General features: G+C 31.4%; 5 protein-coding genes across 8 annotated transcripts in view; 2 read left to right on the top strand and 3 right to left on the bottom strand.

The window, feature by feature from the left end:
* LOC111420551 (homeobox protein OTX2-A-like) overlaps positions 1–9,068 on the top strand; it is a 39,538-nt gene extending 30,470 nt beyond the window's left edge. For all 3 annotated transcript variants that reach the window (XM_023053571.2, XM_023053573.2, XM_023053572.2), the window contains exons 4-8: positions 2,264–2,415; positions 4,275–4,438; positions 4,496–4,604; positions 4,666–4,875; positions 4,945–9,068. In XM_023053571.2, coding sequence (XP_022909339.1) covers positions 2,264–2,415; positions 4,275–4,438; positions 4,496–4,604; positions 4,666–4,875; positions 4,945–5,025 — 716 coding nt within the window. In that variant the 3' untranslated portion in view covers positions 5,026–9,068. The remainder of the gene's footprint in view (positions 1–2,263; positions 2,416–4,274; positions 4,439–4,495; positions 4,605–4,665; positions 4,876–4,944) is intronic.
* Positions 9,059–15,256, bottom strand: LOC111420549 (KICSTOR complex protein ITFG2-like). Of its 2 annotated transcripts, XM_023053568.2 has the most exons (6): positions 14,795–15,256; positions 14,540–14,678; positions 9,826–10,045; positions 9,723–9,769; positions 9,533–9,677; positions 9,059–9,481 (listed from the first exon to the last, which is right to left on the bottom strand). In XM_023053568.2, exons 1-6 carry the CDS (start codon positions 15,254–15,256, stop codon positions 9,079–9,081), a joined length of 1,416 nt encoding a protein of 471 aa, XP_022909336.2. In that variant the 3' UTR covers positions 9,059–9,078. The 2 variants fall into 2 exon arrangements, with proteins under 2 accessions (XP_022909336.2, XP_022909335.2); XM_023053567.2 differs by having other exon boundaries at positions 9,533–9,769.
* Positions 15,254–15,885, bottom strand: LOC111420553 (mitochondrial inner membrane protease subunit 2). The gene is made up of 2 exons (XM_023053575.2): positions 15,602–15,885; positions 15,254–15,548 (listed from the first exon to the last, which is right to left on the bottom strand). Exons 1-2 carry the CDS (start codon positions 15,861–15,863, stop codon positions 15,301–15,303), a joined length of 510 nt encoding a protein of 169 aa, XP_022909343.2. The 5' UTR covers positions 15,864–15,885; the 3' UTR covers positions 15,254–15,300.
* A 253-nt stretch (positions 15,886–16,138) lies between these two features.
* On the top strand, positions 16,139–17,430 carry LOC111420550 (uncharacterized). The gene is made up of 2 exons (XM_023053569.2): positions 16,139–16,572; positions 16,629–17,430. Exons 1-2 carry the CDS (start codon positions 16,159–16,161, stop codon positions 17,208–17,210), a joined length of 996 nt encoding a protein of 331 aa, XP_022909337.2. The 5' UTR covers positions 16,139–16,158; the 3' UTR covers positions 17,211–17,430.
* On the bottom strand, positions 17,249–18,180 carry LOC111420552 (protein MIS12 homolog). Its single transcript, XM_023053574.2, has 2 exons — positions 18,021–18,180; positions 17,249–17,958 (listed from the first exon to the last, which is right to left on the bottom strand). The coding sequence occupies exons 1-2, from the start codon at positions 18,097–18,099 to the stop codon at positions 17,450–17,452; spliced, it is 588 nt and encodes a 195-aa protein (XP_022909342.2). The 5' UTR covers positions 18,100–18,180; the 3' UTR covers positions 17,249–17,449.
* Positions 18,181–20,771: the final 2,591 nt, after the last annotated feature.

Genomic DNA, 20,771 nt, shown 5'->3' with positions numbered 1-20,771 from the left:
ATACCCCGCTAGATAACATTATCAAATTTCACCGTGCAGTCCAATGCTATTAACGAATCTTAATGTCTTGTTCGGTGAAAAGTCATTCAAATCCTTTGAGGACACCCATTTGAGAATAAAGACACCCATTAGAACTTTAATGCTGTTACGAGCAAGTCTAAAATATTCCCGGGTTTGACAGTAGCGATGTTAATAAACAACTTAGCGTGTCTCATTCCAGGAGAACTGGTGCACAGTAGGCGAAATCTCTCTTCAGCCCACAGTCCAATACTATGTTTGCTATCTATGCTAGTTCATCTGCCGCTTTATTGTCAGTAACTCCAGAATGATCTGGCACCCAAATCAGAGAAACTCTGTTACCACAACTCATTGTATTTAAAGTTCTTTTACAGTCATTAACCAGAGCCGATACCGTTACAGTACGTACCGAGGCTGTAAGCTTGCTTAATCCGAAGTGTCTGGTACTTGCAAATATCTACCTGAACCAGAGTATTTTCATTTTCGATCGAGGACTGCCGTTCAGGCAGTATAATCTGGTATCGACCCTTAATCACTTAGGATCACTGGGTAGTAATCCCATCAAATCTGACGGTATTGATATAGTGTCTAGCGCAGCCCATTGGTAAGACATGTCGGAGCAGTTTTGAGCAGATTGCTTAAACCTGCAAATGGTAGTTCTAGCCACTTTCTCTATATGCAAATGCAAAGGAGATAGGCCAAGCAGAACACCCCTTGTTAGAGTTGATGTTGTGCTTATCGCACCAGAGATTGCCAATCCAGCTACTCGTTGAATTCGTGAAAGTTTATTGATAACTGAAGTCTATCGGGCTTTCCATGCATTTTAGTAATTCAACTTATTGTTAGTCGCTAACACTTTGAGGAAATATTCTCTTCCCTCGTTTCATTTGGGTCGAGTTTGCGAGGTCTACAAATAATTCTGGAAGCAAAATATAGCGTCATAGGCTTTGATTAATAGCTTATTTCGGTATTTAAAGTACTTAATTATAACTGGTCCACAAAGTCAATGCACACAAATTTGAATACTATTTTGTGACTTTTGGAAATGCAATTATTTATATTTTCTAACTTAGTTTCTTACGGAGTTTTCAAGCCATACCCAGGCCAATTCCTTTCCGTTTAAGTTGCAAATAATCTCTGTAGTCCTAAATTCAGATGTGTTAGATGCTCCCGTTAATTTGAACGAGTTGCCCCATATGTGAGAAAGCTCATAATATGTAAGCCATTGATTTGAAAGTTATTTATGCCATTAAAAATAGTATAATTATTGTTTGTAGTCGTGAGCAAGACATAGTGATGTGTTTTAGTGTGCATTTAACATTTTAAATAGTTCCTACTTTAAACATATAGCAACCATTCCTTAACTTCATAGCACAATATTTAGACTGCTTATCTCGTTTGAAATTCGTTTATTTCTTCACAGAAGACCAGAACGTTCCAACAGGATGGTTGAAGACCATCCTTCAACGCCTTTTGAGTCTGCTTATTAGCTTTGTTAAATTCTGTTCTTTTGAATAGATCTTTTGACTGATAATCTAAGATTTATATAAAAACTTCAAAAATTTTCTTATACGGTTTTTGTAAATACAATATTTAGATACTACGTTATAAATAAATATTATAAAGGAAGTATTTTTTATCTATAACATAATTTCTCATTCAATTACATGCAACCTTAGGTCTGTATTATTTTATTTGAATAATAATGAAGTAGTTAGCTGTTATGTAGTTAGCTACAACGTTGATTTAAACAACAAAACAGACTAATTGTGGAATGGCGTGAAACAAAAGTCTTTTGTTCAAAAGTGTTGTGGTAATGCACGAGCTGATGTTTTATTTATAAATAATTGAACGGTCCGTGAAATATCACATGTATATAATTTATAGTTTTAGTTTTAAAATATAAATATATATTACTTAATGAAAATAGAAAATCAAGTTTTTGTATTTATGAAAAATTGTTTATTGGATAAAAATATACCTATCCATCAATATTCTCTTTTGATAACAATAGGCTGACAAAATCGGTTTAAAATGTAAACTCTACTCAACAAAATAACGCAATAAAATTTTAATTTGAATTAAATCGCTGAATAATAAAATAATGCTACATAATCCACTTTGGAAAATTGTTTTAAGCCGATTATTTAATATATGATATATCTACATATTATTGAAATAATTTATAATAGCTGCTATTTTACGCTTCACTCCTTTTCATGTCTTTTGATATTGTTTGTTTTAGGGTCCCAAAGAAAACAACGACGAGAACGAACAACGTTTACAAGATCTCAACTAGACGTATTAGAAGCATTATTCTTAAAAACGCGTTATCCGGATATCTTCATGAGGGATGATGTGGCCAGTAAAATCAATCTTCCCGAATCAAGAGTACAGGTAAAATAGTATATGATCAAAATTATAACCGAAATTATTCAAATATTTTTTTCGTTAACTACAACTTTCAAATTTGTACAAAAACCAGTCTGTAGCGAGAAAAAAAATATAATAAAAGATCGGAAATAATATAACATCCCCGTACGTGTACATTACAAGAGACGAGAGGAACCAAGTCTAAAAGCATCGATGCTACACGATAAATCACCGCGACACCATTGGAAAGTGATCCATTTAGTGTTCTTGGTGAATGGGGCCGCCGAATTGTGTAAGACTCGATTGGAGATGCGTGGTCACGTACAACCCCCACGGCGACTGGGGAGAGTTCGTGAACCACACCCGCTCTCTTCCGTTATTGTAACTTGTGCATTATATCCACACCGTTACTATGTGGCCGTGAATATAAAATGTATTTCAAGAACCATTCAACACTGAGACTGGTCATTAGTTACTATTAAAAGGAAAAAAGACTGGTGGTAAGAGGCACAATTTGAATAGTCTATGTACTGAAGCAAAAGTAGAATGATAATAACAACTCAGTATTACATAGTAAGTGGAACTAAGAGTTGAAATAAAATTGATATTTTTTAAAGTATTTTGCTTACTTAAAAGAATCTATTATAGTGGAGAAAAGAAATTAGAATAAGGTGATTCATTTCGAAAATAATTAGACCATCAGGTGCATCTCATTAGAAACCAAGTGAAATGCTCACAAGAAATAGAAGATTACCAAATTGCATTATGGGCATATCTACCAATACTTTGAAAAGAAGGAGGTGTGGATAGTTAATAATGAAATAAGATGTTTGGGCCAATTGGGAGTCATTGCAATTAATAAATAATAGTTAATAGCAAATCAGCAAGTAGTGAGATGTATATCTCATCGAGTATGATACATCCGGATCACTGCTAGATATAACAATGATGTCAATTATCTTAACTGAATTGTCTGTAACCTTAAGTTACTTCAATCATCTCAGATTATGTTTGCAATCTGTACTCTCACCCCAAATAAATTTCAAATCCAATATTATAGTTTGCATACAACACAACATTTACCACAAAACACTTGATACCTTTGTTTACATAAAACAAAATACTAAGTCTTGGAATGCTTTTAACCATACTAAATGGTATAATTTATCGTGAAAACCAGTTGTAACGAGACGCTGAAGGTTTTTGTGATGAAATTGTGCGATCACTTTAATAAGGAAGTATTAATAAATTTTCAGAATGAAAGTTATTCATCTTAAACTTCTTGTTTCCTCGGGGAAATAAAAATAAATAAACAACTAGAAAATGACTAAGCAAAAGTTTGTTTTTATTAATTGAACGGAACACAGTAAATCCATACTGTGGACAAGCAGTAAAGCAAACATCGCACTGACCCTTTGTTATTGTTGGAGAGAAGGGAAACGTCAACGCCTCTGTGCTTGTTGTTCTGCTGCTGCCGTTACTGTTGCAGTAGCTATATCATTATAGTACACAGATGCATATACAAACCCTTCTCTAGGACTATTGTTGTTTGCCATCGTTGACGAGATTCCTACAGCTTATACCTACGAAACAATTCTATACATAGGATATTAATTTTAAAACTCGGAATTCGTTCTTGCAAATTACTTGAATGCATTTATCGGATGTCCGGAAGGTATTGTGTTACTTTTAACAAATAATCGATACTGGCGACAACTTTTCCTGACGTAATGAGAAACCTTATTTTACTTCTATTGTGCCTACATTGATGTTCCAGTTTTTTCTCTTGATATTTAAAAGGTTTATATAGTTATATAATTTTATGTATAATCTTTATTTAAATGTTTAAAAATGTAACCAGGTATTTTATTTATGTTATTAAGGTATGGTTTAAAAATAGAAGAGCAAAATGTAGACAACAACAAAAGCAGCAAAACCAACAACAAACCATCGAAAAATCGACGCGAATAAAAAGTAAAACGACGACGACAACTACATTAGCAAAAACATCACCGAGTGTGTCTAATAATAACAACAACAGTACAGGGTAAGATATTTTTGTTTTATATTTAATTCTTTAATCCATATTTTGTTTTTATTATAGATCATCGACAAGTTCACCAGGAATCCACACTACATCTCATCTTCGTGATAGCCCAAATTATACGAAACCTCAAATATTTACGACGACGTGTTCTACAACATCGCCAACGGTGAGTTTGATGATTTTATTGAAAAGAAATTATTAAATTCTTTTTGTTACATTATTATTAGATAATGCCATCGTCTTATACCAACGCTGGAAATTCAAGTATTTGGTCTCCAGCATCTATAGATTCGTTTTCATTGGACCAACACCGTACGTGGACAACACAACCTGGAGTATTAACAACGAATTCCACAACAAATTGTTACAACAATTACCCTTATTATAGCAATATGGATTATTTGAGTTCGACGTCGATGGGACATTCTCAATTCGGAGTAAGTAACTACATCAATAAGCGTCACAGAGTTGCAAGTACCGTAACTAAAATTATTGATGAATTCCAGGATAATACTCTAGAAACGACATGGAGTAAGACCAGAGATGAATCTTGGTTTTATAATTCTGGTTGGGATCGAAAAAACTAATACTTATGTGATTTTTAAATTTTATAAAGAAAAGTTCATGGCTTTTTGTTGAGTTTATGTGTTTTTAATTGATTAAAAATGGTTGATTAAAAAGGAATCGCTGAAAAAACTTCATTACAAACTGAGATGATTATGTTTTAATTTCGCCACTTAAAAGGTGACTTCAAAATCTAAATAACCACATTTTTCTGAAATCGTCAATCTGGAGTTATTGTGATCACGTTACATTGGAAGCAATTAGAAATTTGACTTTATAACATCTCTGAGGATCAGATTTGAATTATTTACTTAGCTATGAATCAATGAAAATACTTAAAACAGGGCAACCGAGGTGAGCACAGACGCTCTTTCGATCATGTCAAAAAAAATATTAAACGACGTAAATAACTCTTAATTAGCTCTTAAGCATAATTATTTTCACTACGCAAACATAATAAATGGTGTTACAATAAAAAAATATTTTTCCTTCAATGCAAACATTTTATTGAATTATTATTATTATTCAGAGTAACACTTCTTGTCCAAAACATGTTAAAAACGAAATTTTCATCTACCGAGAAAATAATCACAAAAGTGTCAATCCAGTCATCTTTATTTGAAAGAAACAAATATTGTACCATTTCATTACCAAAATCTTTGTAAAAAACAATAAGATGATCTAGAAACAAAGATCTAGATGAATCTAGTAACAAAGAAGCTCAAAGAAAATTAAATTAAGCTCTGGCTTCCTTTAGCTTCTGCCTCCATTTCCCTCTGTGTGCTGCTGCTCTTCGCCACATTCTCATCCTCAACAGCTCGCGTGCATAATTGGACACTTAACCATCCTATCGTTATCGGGATCTGTCTACTGGTGCATAGATTTATCCATGCATTTTAGCGTTGATAGTTCTCTTTGGTAGACTTCATCTTGCTAACATGTACTGCCCATTGCAACCTTTGATGTCTGACGAACTAGTATGTGGAGGCGTTTCTGCGAAGTTAATAGAATTTGTTGTTATATCTGATTCTCCATGTTATCTATTATCGACTTCAGTATTCTTCTTAATACTTTTCTCTCAAATATACTTAGTTTATTTTTGTGCTCTCTGTCTTTCATCTATTGTGATGGGTCTGGATCGGCTTTCTTTTAACTGTGTTAATATGTTTGTTGTTTGATTTCCAATTCAAGCCCTATAATATCTCTCTTCATTTCTTCGCCTGCAACGCTGATTCAGCCCTTCTACACATAACGTTAATATCGTCTGAGTAAGCAGCGAGTTGCACACTTTTAGTTGTTAATAAGTTTTCCTGCCGACGTTCTTGTTGTTGTTGTCTTATTGTTAATGTCTTACTGTTTGTGTGTCAAACTCCAGTTTCACTTACTCTTCTAAGTAAAGTATGTTTAAGCATATTTATATATGTTTAGACTGGTGGTTTCTCATTTCCAACTCTCAGAAAATACTGAAAGGTGATGCTGCGTTGGGAATTACTAATGGTTTCGTTGAAACTGTAATAATTTTACATCATGAAAACTTTTCGTTGGTCCAAATACATAGATGCAGACATTTTTTCAAAAAATGTTCTCCTAAGGTCTCTAAAGACGATTACACTGGAACTCTAATACCCTTTCGCATTTTTTAGTACCAGAAAAGTATTAGGTTAGACTTTTAGGTTTTTGTACCTCAAGTATTGTTTGCTCTTAAGTGTTAGATTTTAGTTTATTCCACGTTTTCTTTGACTTTTAACTTCGATTTGTTGCAGTACTATCTTGCATAGCTTAATGGTATAGCCTGTTGTTATCAAATTCTTACATCCATATATCACTTACATTGGGCGGAGTGAAATAATCCGCATCAATGTTTTGTTCGTCACATTTTCATCAGAACGAAGAAAATATCAGTCAGCATTTTCTTGCAAAATTATTTACATTTTGTTTGCTTCCGCTCCCTTTTGACTACTTCTCGGCAACTTCCCATTTACTATTTCCAGATGCTTTTAGTAAACTATATAGATCATCACCAAAAATGATTTCTGCTTAGCTTAAAATATGAGCAATGTTCCTACGTGTCAAAACGTTTTTAATAAAACCTTTTACGAAAATTTGCATTACATTTGTCTTATGATGTACCATATTTATTAATAATTGAGCAATATTTAGCAATAAAATATTGGGAGTATTAGTGAGCAATACACTAATATGCCGGTTAGATATCACATAGAGAGACGGTACTAATGGTTATGTATAGCTTGCTTTAGCAAAAAAGTAAATAAAACGACCAAAGAACCTTGAAGAAAAATATATACATACTTAAGTAACTAAGTACTCACTAAAATAATCTCTTACTCTGCTTATGAATAAAAGTGGACCAATAACCTTCAAGGAATCAAGCAGCGAATTATACTTGTTGGTATCGTTAGTGTGTTTATGCCTAATATTATGAATATGTGCGAAACAATTTTAGCATATAGATATGGCGGATTTTTACACAAGATAATGTTGATGTAGAAATACATGCAGTGAAGAGTTTTCCCTGGCGTCATATTCAGCCTTAAACCCCATGCCATATTGTATGATTTTCGCTCTCTTCTAAAAATATTAAAAGATAGATCTGGGTATTAAGCAGAACAAAAGTGATAAACGACATTGGAATAACTGAACAGTACCAAAATGTTGGACTGAAGATGTATTTGTTATAAATTAATTATAAAGTAACGTTAGTGTAGAACAAGTTCTCTAGAGAAGAAATTTCTTTCTTGAATGTAATGCATTCGAGAGATCAGATTTATTAACACTGTCCTGGAAGTTTGAAATTCAACATGTGCCCAACAGTTTACTTTTGCTTCCACACATAAATTAACAACTGTATTAGTTACATAGTTATTTCATATTTAATGACTCAACGATATTAACTCGTCAGAGTCAGAGATCTTTCCGCATACTTTCTGTTCTACAATGAAAATACCTTAAAATTGAATAATATAAGCAGCTAATAACATATTTTGATTGAGCAAAAAGCGTTTTTTCATTGCAATATCGACATTATTGTCGATGTCATTAAAACAATGCGTAGTTTAGAATGACCCCAAATAAGATTGATGTTTTATAATACATCCGGAAAACCACATGTTTGAAGAGGGGATAAAAATTATATTTTCGATTATATCTCAAAAACTAAGTCATATACAAGTCTAGGAATTAATAAATTATGTGTTTAAACAATAGCAGTGTATTACAAATTCACACAATTAGCTCAAATAGTTTTACATCACCCAATTAATGTTGTTACAATCAATATGTTGTCGCTATTAATTAGAATTCAAGTAGATTTTTATAAATTCCAATGTATATTATAAATTCTCCAGAAAGTTTTTAATTCGATTGCTTTATATATGATAGTTAAAAATGATTTCAAAGAAATGTGGTTAATTAATTTTTCTTGATTTAAAGAAAAACTTTGAAGAAGTATTTTTTTAATCAGCAAATATTTCGCTTTAGTAACATAAAAACAAGGTTATTTTATTTAATTTTTTTTATTATTGGTAATTATATCAATGTATGCAACGAAAAGAAGAAAAATAAACAAACAAAATCTTATCCTTACCCTATCAAATAACGTTCATTATTAACGCCTTGTAAATTACATACCCAGTAATAATTAAAAGAGAACTTTAAATATTATAAAAAAAGTCATATCCCTGTTATTAATTGTAAATATTGAGTAGAAATATAAGAATTACGCGTATTATATGATTTACAGAAACAAGATAATTTAAAAATTAAATTTGTCAACTACTTGATACCAAGCAAAAAAGAACATTCTTGTTGCTCCCATTGATGTAAAAATAAATTTATATAAATACTATTTGAGGTGTACATATCTCGTAGAAAAAAATCTAGCGATTATTACGATTAGCCTTAAAAAAAGAAAATAAGATTTATGCCTACATTTAAATTTAAGGCCTAATCGATAAGTAACGAATTGTATTAGATTTTAAATTAATTCGTTCCGATTTTAGTTGTGCGAATATTTACATTACAATAAAATTCCATATGTAAATAAAAAGGCGTTTTTATTAAGATTTTAAACCATATAGTAAATATTCAACAATATCCTTTTTATCTGTACTAGTCAGAGTTTCCAGATCACAATTTACAATGTTTTGAAGACTCGGTAAGTTTGGCAGTTCAAATTTTTTGCAAATCATATTTTTCAGGGGTATATCAAAATACAACAAAATTTTATTACGAAAAGTTATATAAACAAAACAAGTTACTGGCGCACTTCCTGGAATTAATGTATAATAACCCACTTCAAAGGCTTGCACAGATTCATTCAATTGAAATCTAACTGTGTTTTTTTGTTGATCTAATATATAAGTATGGCCATCCCAAGAACAAACAATAATTTCATCCAACCCATTTTTAGTAACATCCAATTTTGTTAATGCAAATAATTGATGATCAACTGCAATTGCCCTAAAATATTAAATTAAAATATTAAATGTTTTACATTAATATATTTTTTACCATAGAATTATTTCATCTTGAACCAACATTATTGTACCATCAAGTGTAGCTACAGCATAAGGAGAGCCTTGTTGAGTTTCTTTATGTTCATCACTTTTACTTTCTTTATCTAAATCATTTGAATTCGTACTAGTAACTAAATCACCTAAAATTTCAGTTGAAATATTTGAATTTCTCATTCGAGATATACCTAAGAATTGATAATCAACAGAAAATCCAGTTAAATTTTCTAAATCACTAAAAAAATAATAATACTTATTATAGAACATTGATTGAAAATTTAAAATTTTTACCCATGATCATCACATTGATCCAAATTTGTTACTTGTGCAGATGGAGGAATAATTGCAGAATTAGTCACTTCTGTAACGTCCACAGATTGATGTTTTATTCGCATAAATGTCCCACCAGGTTGAGCAACTAATAAGGAAGGTATTCCATCAACTGAATGATGAAGAGAAACTGATCCAATTTGTTGAGCACATTCCCATTTATTCAAAGCCACTAATTTACCTATATGAAAGACAATTTAAAATGTAATGAAAATAAAAATTATTAAAGTTTTTAGACTGACAAAACGATTTTATACAAAGTATATAGTTAGTCTTTGAAAGATTCCAGACTGAAACACAAATTGAAATTTTTTAGAAAAACTAAAAAATGTTCAAGTCTATGATTGAATTGCCAATACAAAAAATGAATTAAATGGAAAGTAGTTGCTGCAAATATTATATTAGAAATTTGATATCCAAAACATATTGTGTTATGCAGACGACGCAATACTTAGTGCGGAATCAGCAGATGCCCTCCATAGAATGTTATCAGTTTTTAACAAACGGGCAGGAAAACTTAGAATGAAAATTTCTATAAACAAGACCAAATGCATAACCATTGCAGAGGAACCGCTGCGCTGTAAGCTGGTAATGTTTGAACAAACCATGTCATTCGAATACTTTGGTTGCAAAATTATAGGCACGGAGTTTCTGGAAGATGAAGTAAGGAAATAAGTCATCAAAGCTGCCACAATATCGGAACACCTCAGATACCCGAGCTGGAAAAACAAACTCCTAAGTACAGATTGTAAATCTAAATGTTCATCCGTTTGCGCATCCGATTGTCGAACTTTCTTATGATAGGGCATTCTAAAAATGGCAAAGATGGCACTTAAGCTGAACACATACAGTACTTTTTGATATATAAGTACGAATGCTTTCACAAGAAAGTAACGCCAACCTTACTCAAGGTGAAACACCATATTGATTCTGCTGCGACACTTAGGATACTGATACAAGAAAAAATTTACAGGACTTTCAAAAATTTGCAGCAAATAAGCGAGAGGTTACGTCTCCACCTCGCTCTTTCCATTTCTATGATTGGAGAAGACTGAGATAAAATAAACAGAATAATCATGGAGAAGGACAAACGCGAATTTCAAAGAAGTCGTGACAGAAAATTTAGAAATTCTTGTTAGGACCGCCGTACTCACAAAAAGGTTTCAATTACAAAGTCGCTCAGAAGAGCAAAGCCACCAAAACCAAATCTAACAATTAACGCAAGGAAGGCACTGCGGATGATAAGAAAAAAAACAAACATCATCGTCCTTCCAGCAGACAAAGAGAATGGAACCGTGGTCATGGACAGGAAAGAATACGACAACAAGATGACGAACCACCTTCATCTACCGATTTTGGATGTAGCCGCCTATAAGAAAATCAAGAAGGACCCAACCGAGAAAATAATAAGAAAAATTAAAGAATTGGTGAAATCTACAGCAAAACAGAGCAGTCTCAATGCCATCAAGAATATATGTATAAAGATTGAATGTTTGGAAGTTGTACTGCAACAATATCAGATAAAAATTGTATGTATAAGTGAGCATTGGTTGAAAAAAGATGAACACAATTTGATAACTTTTAAAAATTTCTCTCTGGTTGCATCTTTTAGCAGATCTCTCTTTCGACGAAGAGTTGAAATATTTATTCACAGTGATTTAGAGTCTACTACTTTGAATATTCTAACAATTCTAAATGAGGAAAAGAATTTTGAAATAGTAGGCATTAAGCTGATAAATTTGAAAATCACACTTCTAAATGTGTACAGATCACCTTCCTCTAATTATAATGATTTTATTAACAAATTGGCAGTACCCTTAAATGCTTATATCTTATATTAAATGCTTAATATCTTATGGAATCTTTTGACTTAATACAAAAAGTCTTTCAACCAACTCGCATAAGTACCTCATAAACATGTATTGACAACTTGTGTATTACGTCCATTTATGAAAATAAATGTACTGTATCAATCATAAATCCTCATCTGTTAGACCATCATGCTATTTTGGCAGTTCTGGAGGGAGGCGATAAAAAAGATAAGACAACACTACCTCTCACACGGTGCTACAACGTTACTTGATAAACCGACAACTGGTACAAAACGGTAATGACAAGTCGACTATTAAAAATATTATTTAATGATTTTCTTTCCATTTTATATTCAATGTAAAAAAGATTTCGTCAAATCTTCACAAAATATTTTATCTTAAGTTTATCTTAAAAATCTTTTGTGTACATTTGACGAAATCTCCTGATGATGATACGATTAACGTGGCGAAACCGGTAGAGAGAAAATAAATAAATTAATCCATTTGAAGTGCAAAAATCGCAGTTTTTTTTTACATTGACTATTAAAAAGGTTGGGCTTGGTGTGCCGCAGGGTTGTATCTTGGAGCCATCTTTTTTTTTGCTGTATGTTAATGATCTCCCTGAATTCTTGAAAATATGCCGAGGCGATAACGAGCCGATTTCCAATGACAAGCTAAAAGAAGATGAAGTTTTAGTCGGATGGTCGCTTCTGACTGGTTTAAAGTTAATAGACTGCAACTGAATGAGAAAAAACAGAAAGAATTGAGTTTCACACTAAACCCATTGATGCAACAGCTGCTAAACTACTGGGAGTACTCCTGGAGAGTTCTCTGAAATGACTGTCTATTCACTGTATATCTATAGATGTTTTATTTTCACAAAACAAAACATGAATGAAGTGTCGTGTAGAGCGCAATATCATCAATATAGTATGAGGAACAACTCATCTCTACAATTTCCATACCACCGACTGATTACCTGTCAACAATCGGTGTATTATCAGGGCATAAAATTAACTTATAGATACACCTACAGTCAGAAAAAAAAGAGATGCGTCTACATACTGCATTTCACAGTATGTAAAACGAACCACGAAAATGTGATTTGGACGGCCTATACGAACGAAAGTCGACCCATCTCTTTTTTTCCTGACTGTACATCAATGCTCCATTACAAAAAGAGATTAAGGGAGCACTTTGGTGAAAACCCATACTACAGTATCAGCGAGTTCATGGATTCACCAGGCAAACTGAAGCTGTAGAAATCTTGTCACAGATTCTGTATTATTATATTTCTATAATGTTGTGAATTACATAATGAAATACAAATACTGTATCTGACGACCTGTAGCTTTTGAGTTTTTTTGGAAATAAATTATTATTATGGATTAGCTAAAATCCATAAACCGGATGTCCCGTAATGCCCTATTGTCAGTGCCATAAACTCGCAACGTATCAGCTGGCGAAACACTGCCAAGATTCTGTCTTCTTTTACAGGTAAAACAGAATCACATGTCAGAAATTCTACGCATTTTGTGGAATTAATCAAAAGTATGAAGTTAGATGCACAGGATATCTTGGAAAGTTTCGATGTGGAATCTCTATTTACCAGAGTGCTAGTAGGAGTAGATTTTCGTCAGAAACTCATCACGGAGGGCTTATCAAAGTATGTTCTAGATTCTAGAGCTAGTGGTACTTGTTTGGGATCACCAGTCGCCAATGTTTACGTGGAGATGTTTGAAGAAGAAGAGTTAAGGAAGAATTATTAATTAGAATTATTTATTAATTATGGCTCCGTTACATACATGACACCTTTGTAATCTGACAACATGGACAAGAGCGACTCCAGGAATTCGCAACACTCCACCATCAAATATACCCTGGAAGCGGAAGCTGCAAAACAATTATCTTTCCAGGATTCGTCACTAGGAAGATAGATGGGGAGTGGTCACTTGGAGTGAGCTATCTACAGGCTTCTTCCCATCATCATCCACAATAGGAGAGGTCGGTGATCCAAGCCTAGCTCCAACGAGCAGAAAGGATATGCGACAAAAAGAATTTAAAGAAAGAAGGATTTCTGCAAAATGTATTCCAGAATATACATTATTAATTGGGTTATTAATTTTTCTAATTGTCAATGTGACAATTTTTGTCTATGGATGTATAAATACGTTCTTAGCATCGAATACAAGGTCCACAATGATGAGGACATTGAACTCTGAGCAATTTCTCAGAGTTTCTATTTTCAAGTGTTACGGTGTTACCAACTGCTACATACCTATTTTCCTACATTGTCAAAATTTATTTTATTTTTGTTAAAAAAATAAAGATAAAAACGCTAATTACAAAAAATAGCATAAAAAACACGTTTTAGTAACATTTTGTGGAACCAGTTCAAGTTGGTGATATTTTATTAATTTTACATACAACATTTTAATCAGGTGAATACATTTTGTGTTTTGACAATTTCTAATTGTCAATTCAAATTTCTATTTTCAAGTGTTTCGTTGTTACCAACTGCTACATACCTATTTCCCTACATTGTCAAAATTTATTTTACTTTTATTTAAAAAAAAGAACAAAAACGCGAATTACAAAAAAAAATAAAAAACACGTTTCATAAGACTTAATGCGCACATTCTTTAAAAAACTTGAATTTGTGCATTTCAAGTGTGTCTTAAGAAACTATTACCATGTTTATGTAAGAAAATAAAAACTTCTATTTTTATATTAAATTATTTCACTGCCTCCTACTTTGCCCCTTTTAGCAGAACCAAAAGTATATAATCATTTTTAGAATAATTATGTTGTGATTAATTATTATATGTTCCACAAACTTTTCCATCTAAGTTCTTACACCTTACCTATTATTTCAGGTTTTGAGGGAACTTTTGTAGGATCATTAACAGTTTCCACCCATCTGTAAGAACGAACAACTCTATCTGTTAATCCAAGTACCATTTCTATTGCACCATCACCATCAATATCACCCAACAAAATATCCTAAATGACAAAAAAATAAATTATACAGTACACAAAAAACATTTTATTTTATTAAAATACAGCAAAAAAAAATCATAAATAGTATTTTATAATTGGTTTAGTTTATCTTTTTTTACCTTTGTATTGGGAGGTATTCTTTGAGCATGAATTCGTTTCAAAAAAACCCTTGGTTCTTCTTTACCATCCCCAGCAATTGATCCACTTCTTGATGAACAATTACTTTCTGTTGAAAATATTAAACTTTCCATATTCTCACTGATTTTATCCACATCATCCCCAGCATCTCCCCCATTTTCTTCTGCTGAATATATAAAACACCAACCATCCGCAGTTACAATAACCAAACAATTCCTTTTTTGATTCAACACATCACCAACTACGACACAACTAACAAACCCCAAATTACTAATAGTTTGCCAACAATCTAAAGCTTTAAAAATTGCTACATCCCCAGTTTCATTACCCACAATGAGTTCATAATTTCCATCATTATCAACATCGCCTAATGTTATTCCTTTTCTCACAACACTGCCATTAAAATTAAATTCCAAGTGATTAATTAATGAAATCGAACGCATTTTTAAACATTTATTCTTTTGTAAACAATTTTGGTGCTATTCTCTTATAAGTTTAAGATTGTACGGGACATGTTTAAAGGAGCTCTTGAATCAGGTACTTGTGATTTAATTGATTGCCATCTAGATGGAGGCCACACTATCCATGTTGCTTTTGCTGTTACAAGTCCAATGGAAACAGGACCAAAATTATTGGAATCAAGAGAATGCCCCGTATGATCACCTTCAACCCAACAGTGACCTTCAGGAACTCTTACTACTTCGTTTTTGTAGCCTAATGTTAAAATTATATCACCTAAAAGAATTTGGTTAATAATTTTTTAGGTTCTTTTGTTATATAACTTTTACCTGCTACACCAACGATTCTCTTAATAATTTTTTGTTCTGGATCTTTTGGAGACTTTAACGAGATAATATCCCCTCTTGTAATTTCGTGTGACCTAACAGACCATCGGTTCAAGAAAACATAATCTGTAATTTCTTTATCAGGATTCAGAGACGGTTGCATCGAGTGTCCATCTACTCTTGCTACATATCCCACTGAATCTAACACCGTAATACCAATCGGTATTCCAACAATAATACTTTTTAAAAAATTTGGGATTTTCATTGAAAAAAAAAACACTTTTAAAAGAATCACCGATTCAAAGGCAACATAACCTAGAAATTTTCATAATGACAGATCAGATTAATAACATGAAGTTGGTTCAATTCTAAGAGACTAAATTAAATTGATTAATAAAACCACGATTTTATAAATATTTTTGTGGGAACCAATTATCATTTTAAAATAATCACCGGAGAAAGTAATTCGATAAAACTTACATGTAATTTCAAAAAAATCGTCCATACAATGACAGTTTCAAATGGTGTGAAATTCGTTACAATTAAGGGGGCCACACAAAATGGCAGACGACGAGCGGGCTACACTTGATTTTACAGAGATTCTTACCACAACAAATCGAAAATTTGAGATTATCCACGCTAAATGGATCGAAGAGAAACATTTCGAGGTAAAATTTCGAACTCAAATACCCCGTAATAGCGAGGATTTTAACGCTTTATGTGACGATTGGGTCGACCTTTTCTCCTCAATAACCAACACGGTTTGGGTTAAAAAAGTATCTAATACAGGCCCAAAAATAAGGTTTCGAAAGCAATATCAGTGTTGGACACACGGTGGTAAAATCGTGCAAAAGGAATTATTATTTGATGCAAGAAGATGTAAAGGAACTGTTGATATGAAAGTTCTTACTGATAACCCCCAGACGAGAAAGAAGAACAAGCATACTAAATTAGGATTAAATGTTGTTATTAAGGTGATTTAGATTTATTTTAAGAATTAATAGATTATTTATATTTGGTAATTTTTTAGATAAATTTTATGCATCTCCACCAAGTAAATAAAACGGAAAAATTCTCATGTTTTGTTCATAATTGTGATCCACAACCTGAGGCACCAAAGCCAACGATATTACCAAATGAGAAATTGCCGAAATTAATTGCAGATATGGTTCAAAAAGGTTTAGATTCTACATCAAAACCAATTAATAATCACACAACATCGAATTCTTTACATGAATCATCTGTGATTCATCATCCAAACAATCAAGGTGTTAGTGTTCATAGGGAACCAAGTGATATAATTCATGTTCATCAAGATCAATTGATCGAGCATGGCCAATTAGAAATACAAAATTTGGAGCCGACATTCCAATTAAACCATTTAGTTCCTTTACAAAATATGGATAGTATTAAATTAGAGGTTCCCCATTATCAGCAGGTAACTCAAGTGTTGGTGAGCGACTCTGATATTGGGGAACAAATCTTATTGTGTCAACCGACAATAATGTTGGATCCTAGCCAAGTTATTCCAGTTTCTGGTCATTCCTTGCAATCTCATTTTTTACAGATTAATTCTGGTAATATTCATCATAACCAACATGGGTATTTATAAGAAAAGGAAATATATGTGTAATAAATTATGATAATAAAACAATTTGTATAGGTTTATTTAAAGTGAGAATAGAGAATAATATAATTTTAAGTTAATTTATGTATAATAAGCAATTCTATTGTTATATAAGATTTAGTTTTAAGTTATTTTATCTTTTTTTGTAAATTCTCATTAATTTTTAATATTAAATTGATAAAAAATATATGACTTCTTAAATTAATATATGCATTTAATGTGTTTTAAAATTTTAATTCTTCAACATCAAAATCAAGATTTTCCATTAGAGCACTCACACACTTATCATATACATTAAACATTTCTTTTAATTTAGATTTCTCTGCAACTTTCTGTATCTTTTTTAATTTATTTGCAAATCCATTTATATTTTGATATGAAGTTAATAAATTCTCTAATGTTTCCAATTCTTTTTCATAAGTACATTTACAAGCTTTTTTTGTTAAATATAATTTTTCTAATTCATCTATTTCATTTTTTAATTGTTTTACATCTTCTTCTGAATATATTTTTGAATAACACTTATCTTCAGGTAATAATATGTTAGGTGGTATTAATAGTAAATCTCTTAATTCTTCCTCTTTTTCGTTCATTATGCTTACTATATTTTTAAGATATTCTTTCCGAAGGTTTCTGAATACTCCTAAAACCTTTTGTTTTGGATATTCTGATAAATATTCCTCTTCAGATTCATGCATATAGTCACCAATTGTTAATGTTAACGAATCAAATACTAAAAAATTAAAGATAATACTTAATCGTTTAAGTAAAACAAAGATTATTGTTTGTACTTACATAAGTGCATTACAATCGGTGCATTTATCCGGTAATATTGCAGAGAGTATTCATCGGCTTGAATTTTTTTTGTACTCATATTTTACGAAATATGTAATATACTTATTTACAACATAAATTTTTAACCTCTTAACTGTTGTCAGATTCAAACATATGTCAAAATATTCGTGAAGTTAGCTACTTTAATAATTTGGGTTGCCACACAAATATTTTGATCGCATCACTCCTAAAGGATAACTATATACAGGTTTCATGTGTTAGAAAAGAATGAACATAAAGTTTCTAAAATTTATAACAAAATATTTTATAAATTTAATTAATTAGCAATCCTGTTATGCTTACTTTCTTTAGCACATGTTCATATATGCACGTATATTATTTTATTTTTGAAAATATGTTAATAAAATAAAAAATATATATCTGTACCTGACAGCTGAAGAGACATAAGTCCCAATAAGTCCAAAATGATTTAATCGTAGAATAGCCGAAAATGTCTAATTTTTAACTTCAAATAACAATAAATTGAAATAATTAATAATTCTCATGCTTTTACCTCACAAATAAAGCTCGAAAATATCGGTATTTTTTAATATTAATAGTCTGTAAATATTCATTAATAGCATATTTTTATCAAAAATCTTTATTTTTACAAAATTATTGGATTTACTACATCTTGGCTCTAAAAAATTAAATGATTATTTGGACTTAAAACATAAGAATTTGTAACAATATGAACTACAAAAAATAAGTAAACTTATTATATTTTTTCTGGAACAAATTTGAAACGTTAAAATCTATTAATTTATTATTATTAATCATCATTAGGAAATTCTGGGGCCTCTTTAGCATAAGGTAAATTCCTAAAGTAATCCTAATATTCTTCAGGAACCCACTTAAGAAGGATTAAAAGATTTTCATATTTGGCTTTACTTATAGGTTTTCTAGAATGTCTTAATTGGGGCAAATTTTTCGGTATGTTTGAAGGTTTTCGAAGGTTTCTATTTAAATTAATGGAGCGAAACTCTTCTTTAAATAATGTTTTAAAAAACAAAGTAACTAATGTTTCTCGTCGAATTTGGAACCAAACAACGCTGGATAATTTAAACTGTTCTCCTTCAATACTTTTTTTTCTTGATATGAATGGTGCTGTTAATGATGAGTAAAATGTACTAAAATTTTTAAAATCTTCTATACCCATAGAGAATACATTAAATGGGGGTTGTTTACACTTACGAATAAAATTTATCCAATCAGTGCAAGTAAAAATTGTAAATGGTTTAGTTTTCTTTTTTGCACGTTCAATAACGCTATGCTGACAATCTACTATAAAAATTTACATCATCATCATATTTCGGTTTTGTCCGGCACAATTGTCTGTCCAAAGTGTTAATGTTTCCATTTTTTGATTCCTTGGGATTTCCAAAAGTAGCCATTTAAAAAAATAGTAAGCCATTTCATTACCACCTCTCCCAGCTTTGGTTTCATCCCACATCATACACCAAGTGTTTTTAGTACAAGGATTATGTATTGTGTAATTTAGGGTCCACAACTTTCGAAGATAAAAGCTCTCTGAATTGGTCAAAAAAGGAGTAGGAATGCACTTTTGAAGATCGGCCATTACCACTTGTATATTTTCATTACTTTCTAAAGCACATTTCTTGTCTTCATTTTTGATTTGGTATCTATTATTTGTATCACTTAAATGTAAATCTCGCTTAAGCTTTACATTAAAATAATCACACATATCACATGTGTCGTTATCTGGTAAATGGAACGACAAATTAAACATTTCGTTGAAGATTTTTCTAAAAAGCCATTTCTTAGCTGGTTCTTCACCTTTTTTCCTAAGTTCTTCGTAATATAACCCATACATTTTTGAAATATTTAAGCCATCTCCAAGATACTTCTTAGCAGATCTTTCTCGAGAATAATGGCTTTCATACGTAGGATAGCTGTCAATGTGCTTAGTGATTTTTTCAATAACTTCATCAGAAATTTTATTGATAGGGACTTTTCTACCTCTTTGATCAGGTATTGAAATATTACATGTAGACTTTTTTAGAGCATTATAAACTAATTTTTCGCTGATCGATAAAGTGTTTATAAAAAATAATTTACAGACTCTGATGTCTTTGCTTTCAATGAAGAAATTATATATATTTTGTTGTGTACGCACTTTTGTAGATAGAGGGTCTCTTGGTCTACGTCGTTTTACATCTTTAGTAAACGTGTAAGAATTAATGAACTGCCTCTTGCACTCCCAAGAAAGAATTCTTTTCCAAAAATCATTATGAATCTGCATAATGATTTTTGGAAAAAAATTCTTGGAATCTGCTGGCGTTGATTTTCAGATATTAACGAACGGCACTTATATGTACAGGTGGAACCACATGGACTTTTTAGTTTTTTATATAGTATGAGTTTGTCATAACTTTTCAATTATTTTTCAAACCACACTACACACCCAATATTGATGTGTACATTAATTTTGGACTTACCACTATTTTGCACTGAAAACGCAAGGATCTATTTCTTTATAATCGAAACATTCTTCCTCGTAATAAAGTTTTTTTTTAATAATGTTACTTAAAATGAAATACTGGGTTTTAGAGCATTCTTATTTGAGCATTAGTACATTTTTGTTAAAAGTGGACTTACACCCCTTTAGCTCTCATGTACAGATATAAAACATTTTATTTAGTTATGGTAACATGTAAACCAGTACGAATACGAACCATGGGATAGTTATAA

The sequence above is a fragment of the Onthophagus taurus genome, chromosome 1, assembly GCF_036711975.1.
Source record: "Onthophagus taurus isolate NC chromosome 1, IU_Otau_3.0, whole genome shotgun sequence".
NCBI classification, from domain to species: domain Eukaryota; kingdom Metazoa; phylum Arthropoda; class Insecta; order Coleoptera; family Scarabaeidae; genus Onthophagus; species Onthophagus taurus.
The sequence above is the reverse complement of the archived record's forward strand: the minus strand, read 5'-3'. Positions and strand labels throughout refer to the sequence as shown.

Bases quoted from the DNA above. Each gene is read 5' to 3' on its own strand.
- LOC111420549 (XM_023053567.2), bottom strand. From the start codon at position 15,256: ATGCGTTCGATTTCATTAATTAATCACTTGGAATTTAATTTTAATGGC. The intron at 14,679-14,794 runs GTAAAAAAAGAT...TTTGTCATTTAG, and splicing joins GAATACCTCCCAATACAAAG to GATATTTTGTTGGGTGATAT. The intron at 10,046-14,539 runs GTAAGGTGTAAG...TCTTTCATATAG, and splicing joins CTCAAAACCTGAAATAATAG to GTAAATTAGTGGCTTTGAAT.
- LOC111420553 (XM_023053575.2), bottom strand. From the start codon at position 15,863: ATGAAAATCCCAAATTTTTTAAAAAGTATTATTGTTGGAATACCGATT. The intron at 15,549-15,601 runs GTAAAAGTTATA...AAATTCTTTTAG, and splicing joins GAGAATCGTTGGTGTAGCAG to GTGATATAATTTTAACATTA.
- LOC111420550 (XM_023053569.2), top strand. From the start codon at position 16,159: ATGGCAGACGACGAGCGGGCTACACTTGATTTTACAGAGATTCTTACC. The intron at 16,573-16,628 runs GTGATTTAGATT...GTAATTTTTTAG, and splicing joins GATTAAATGTTGTTATTAAG to ATAAATTTTATGCATCTCCA.
- LOC111420552 (XM_023053574.2), bottom strand. From the start codon at position 18,099: ATGAGTACAAAAAAAATTCAAGCCGATGAATACTCTCTGCAATATTAC. The intron at 17,959-18,020 runs GTAAGTACAAAC...TTAATTTTTTAG, and splicing joins ACCGATTGTAATGCACTTAT to TATTTGATTCGTTAACATTA.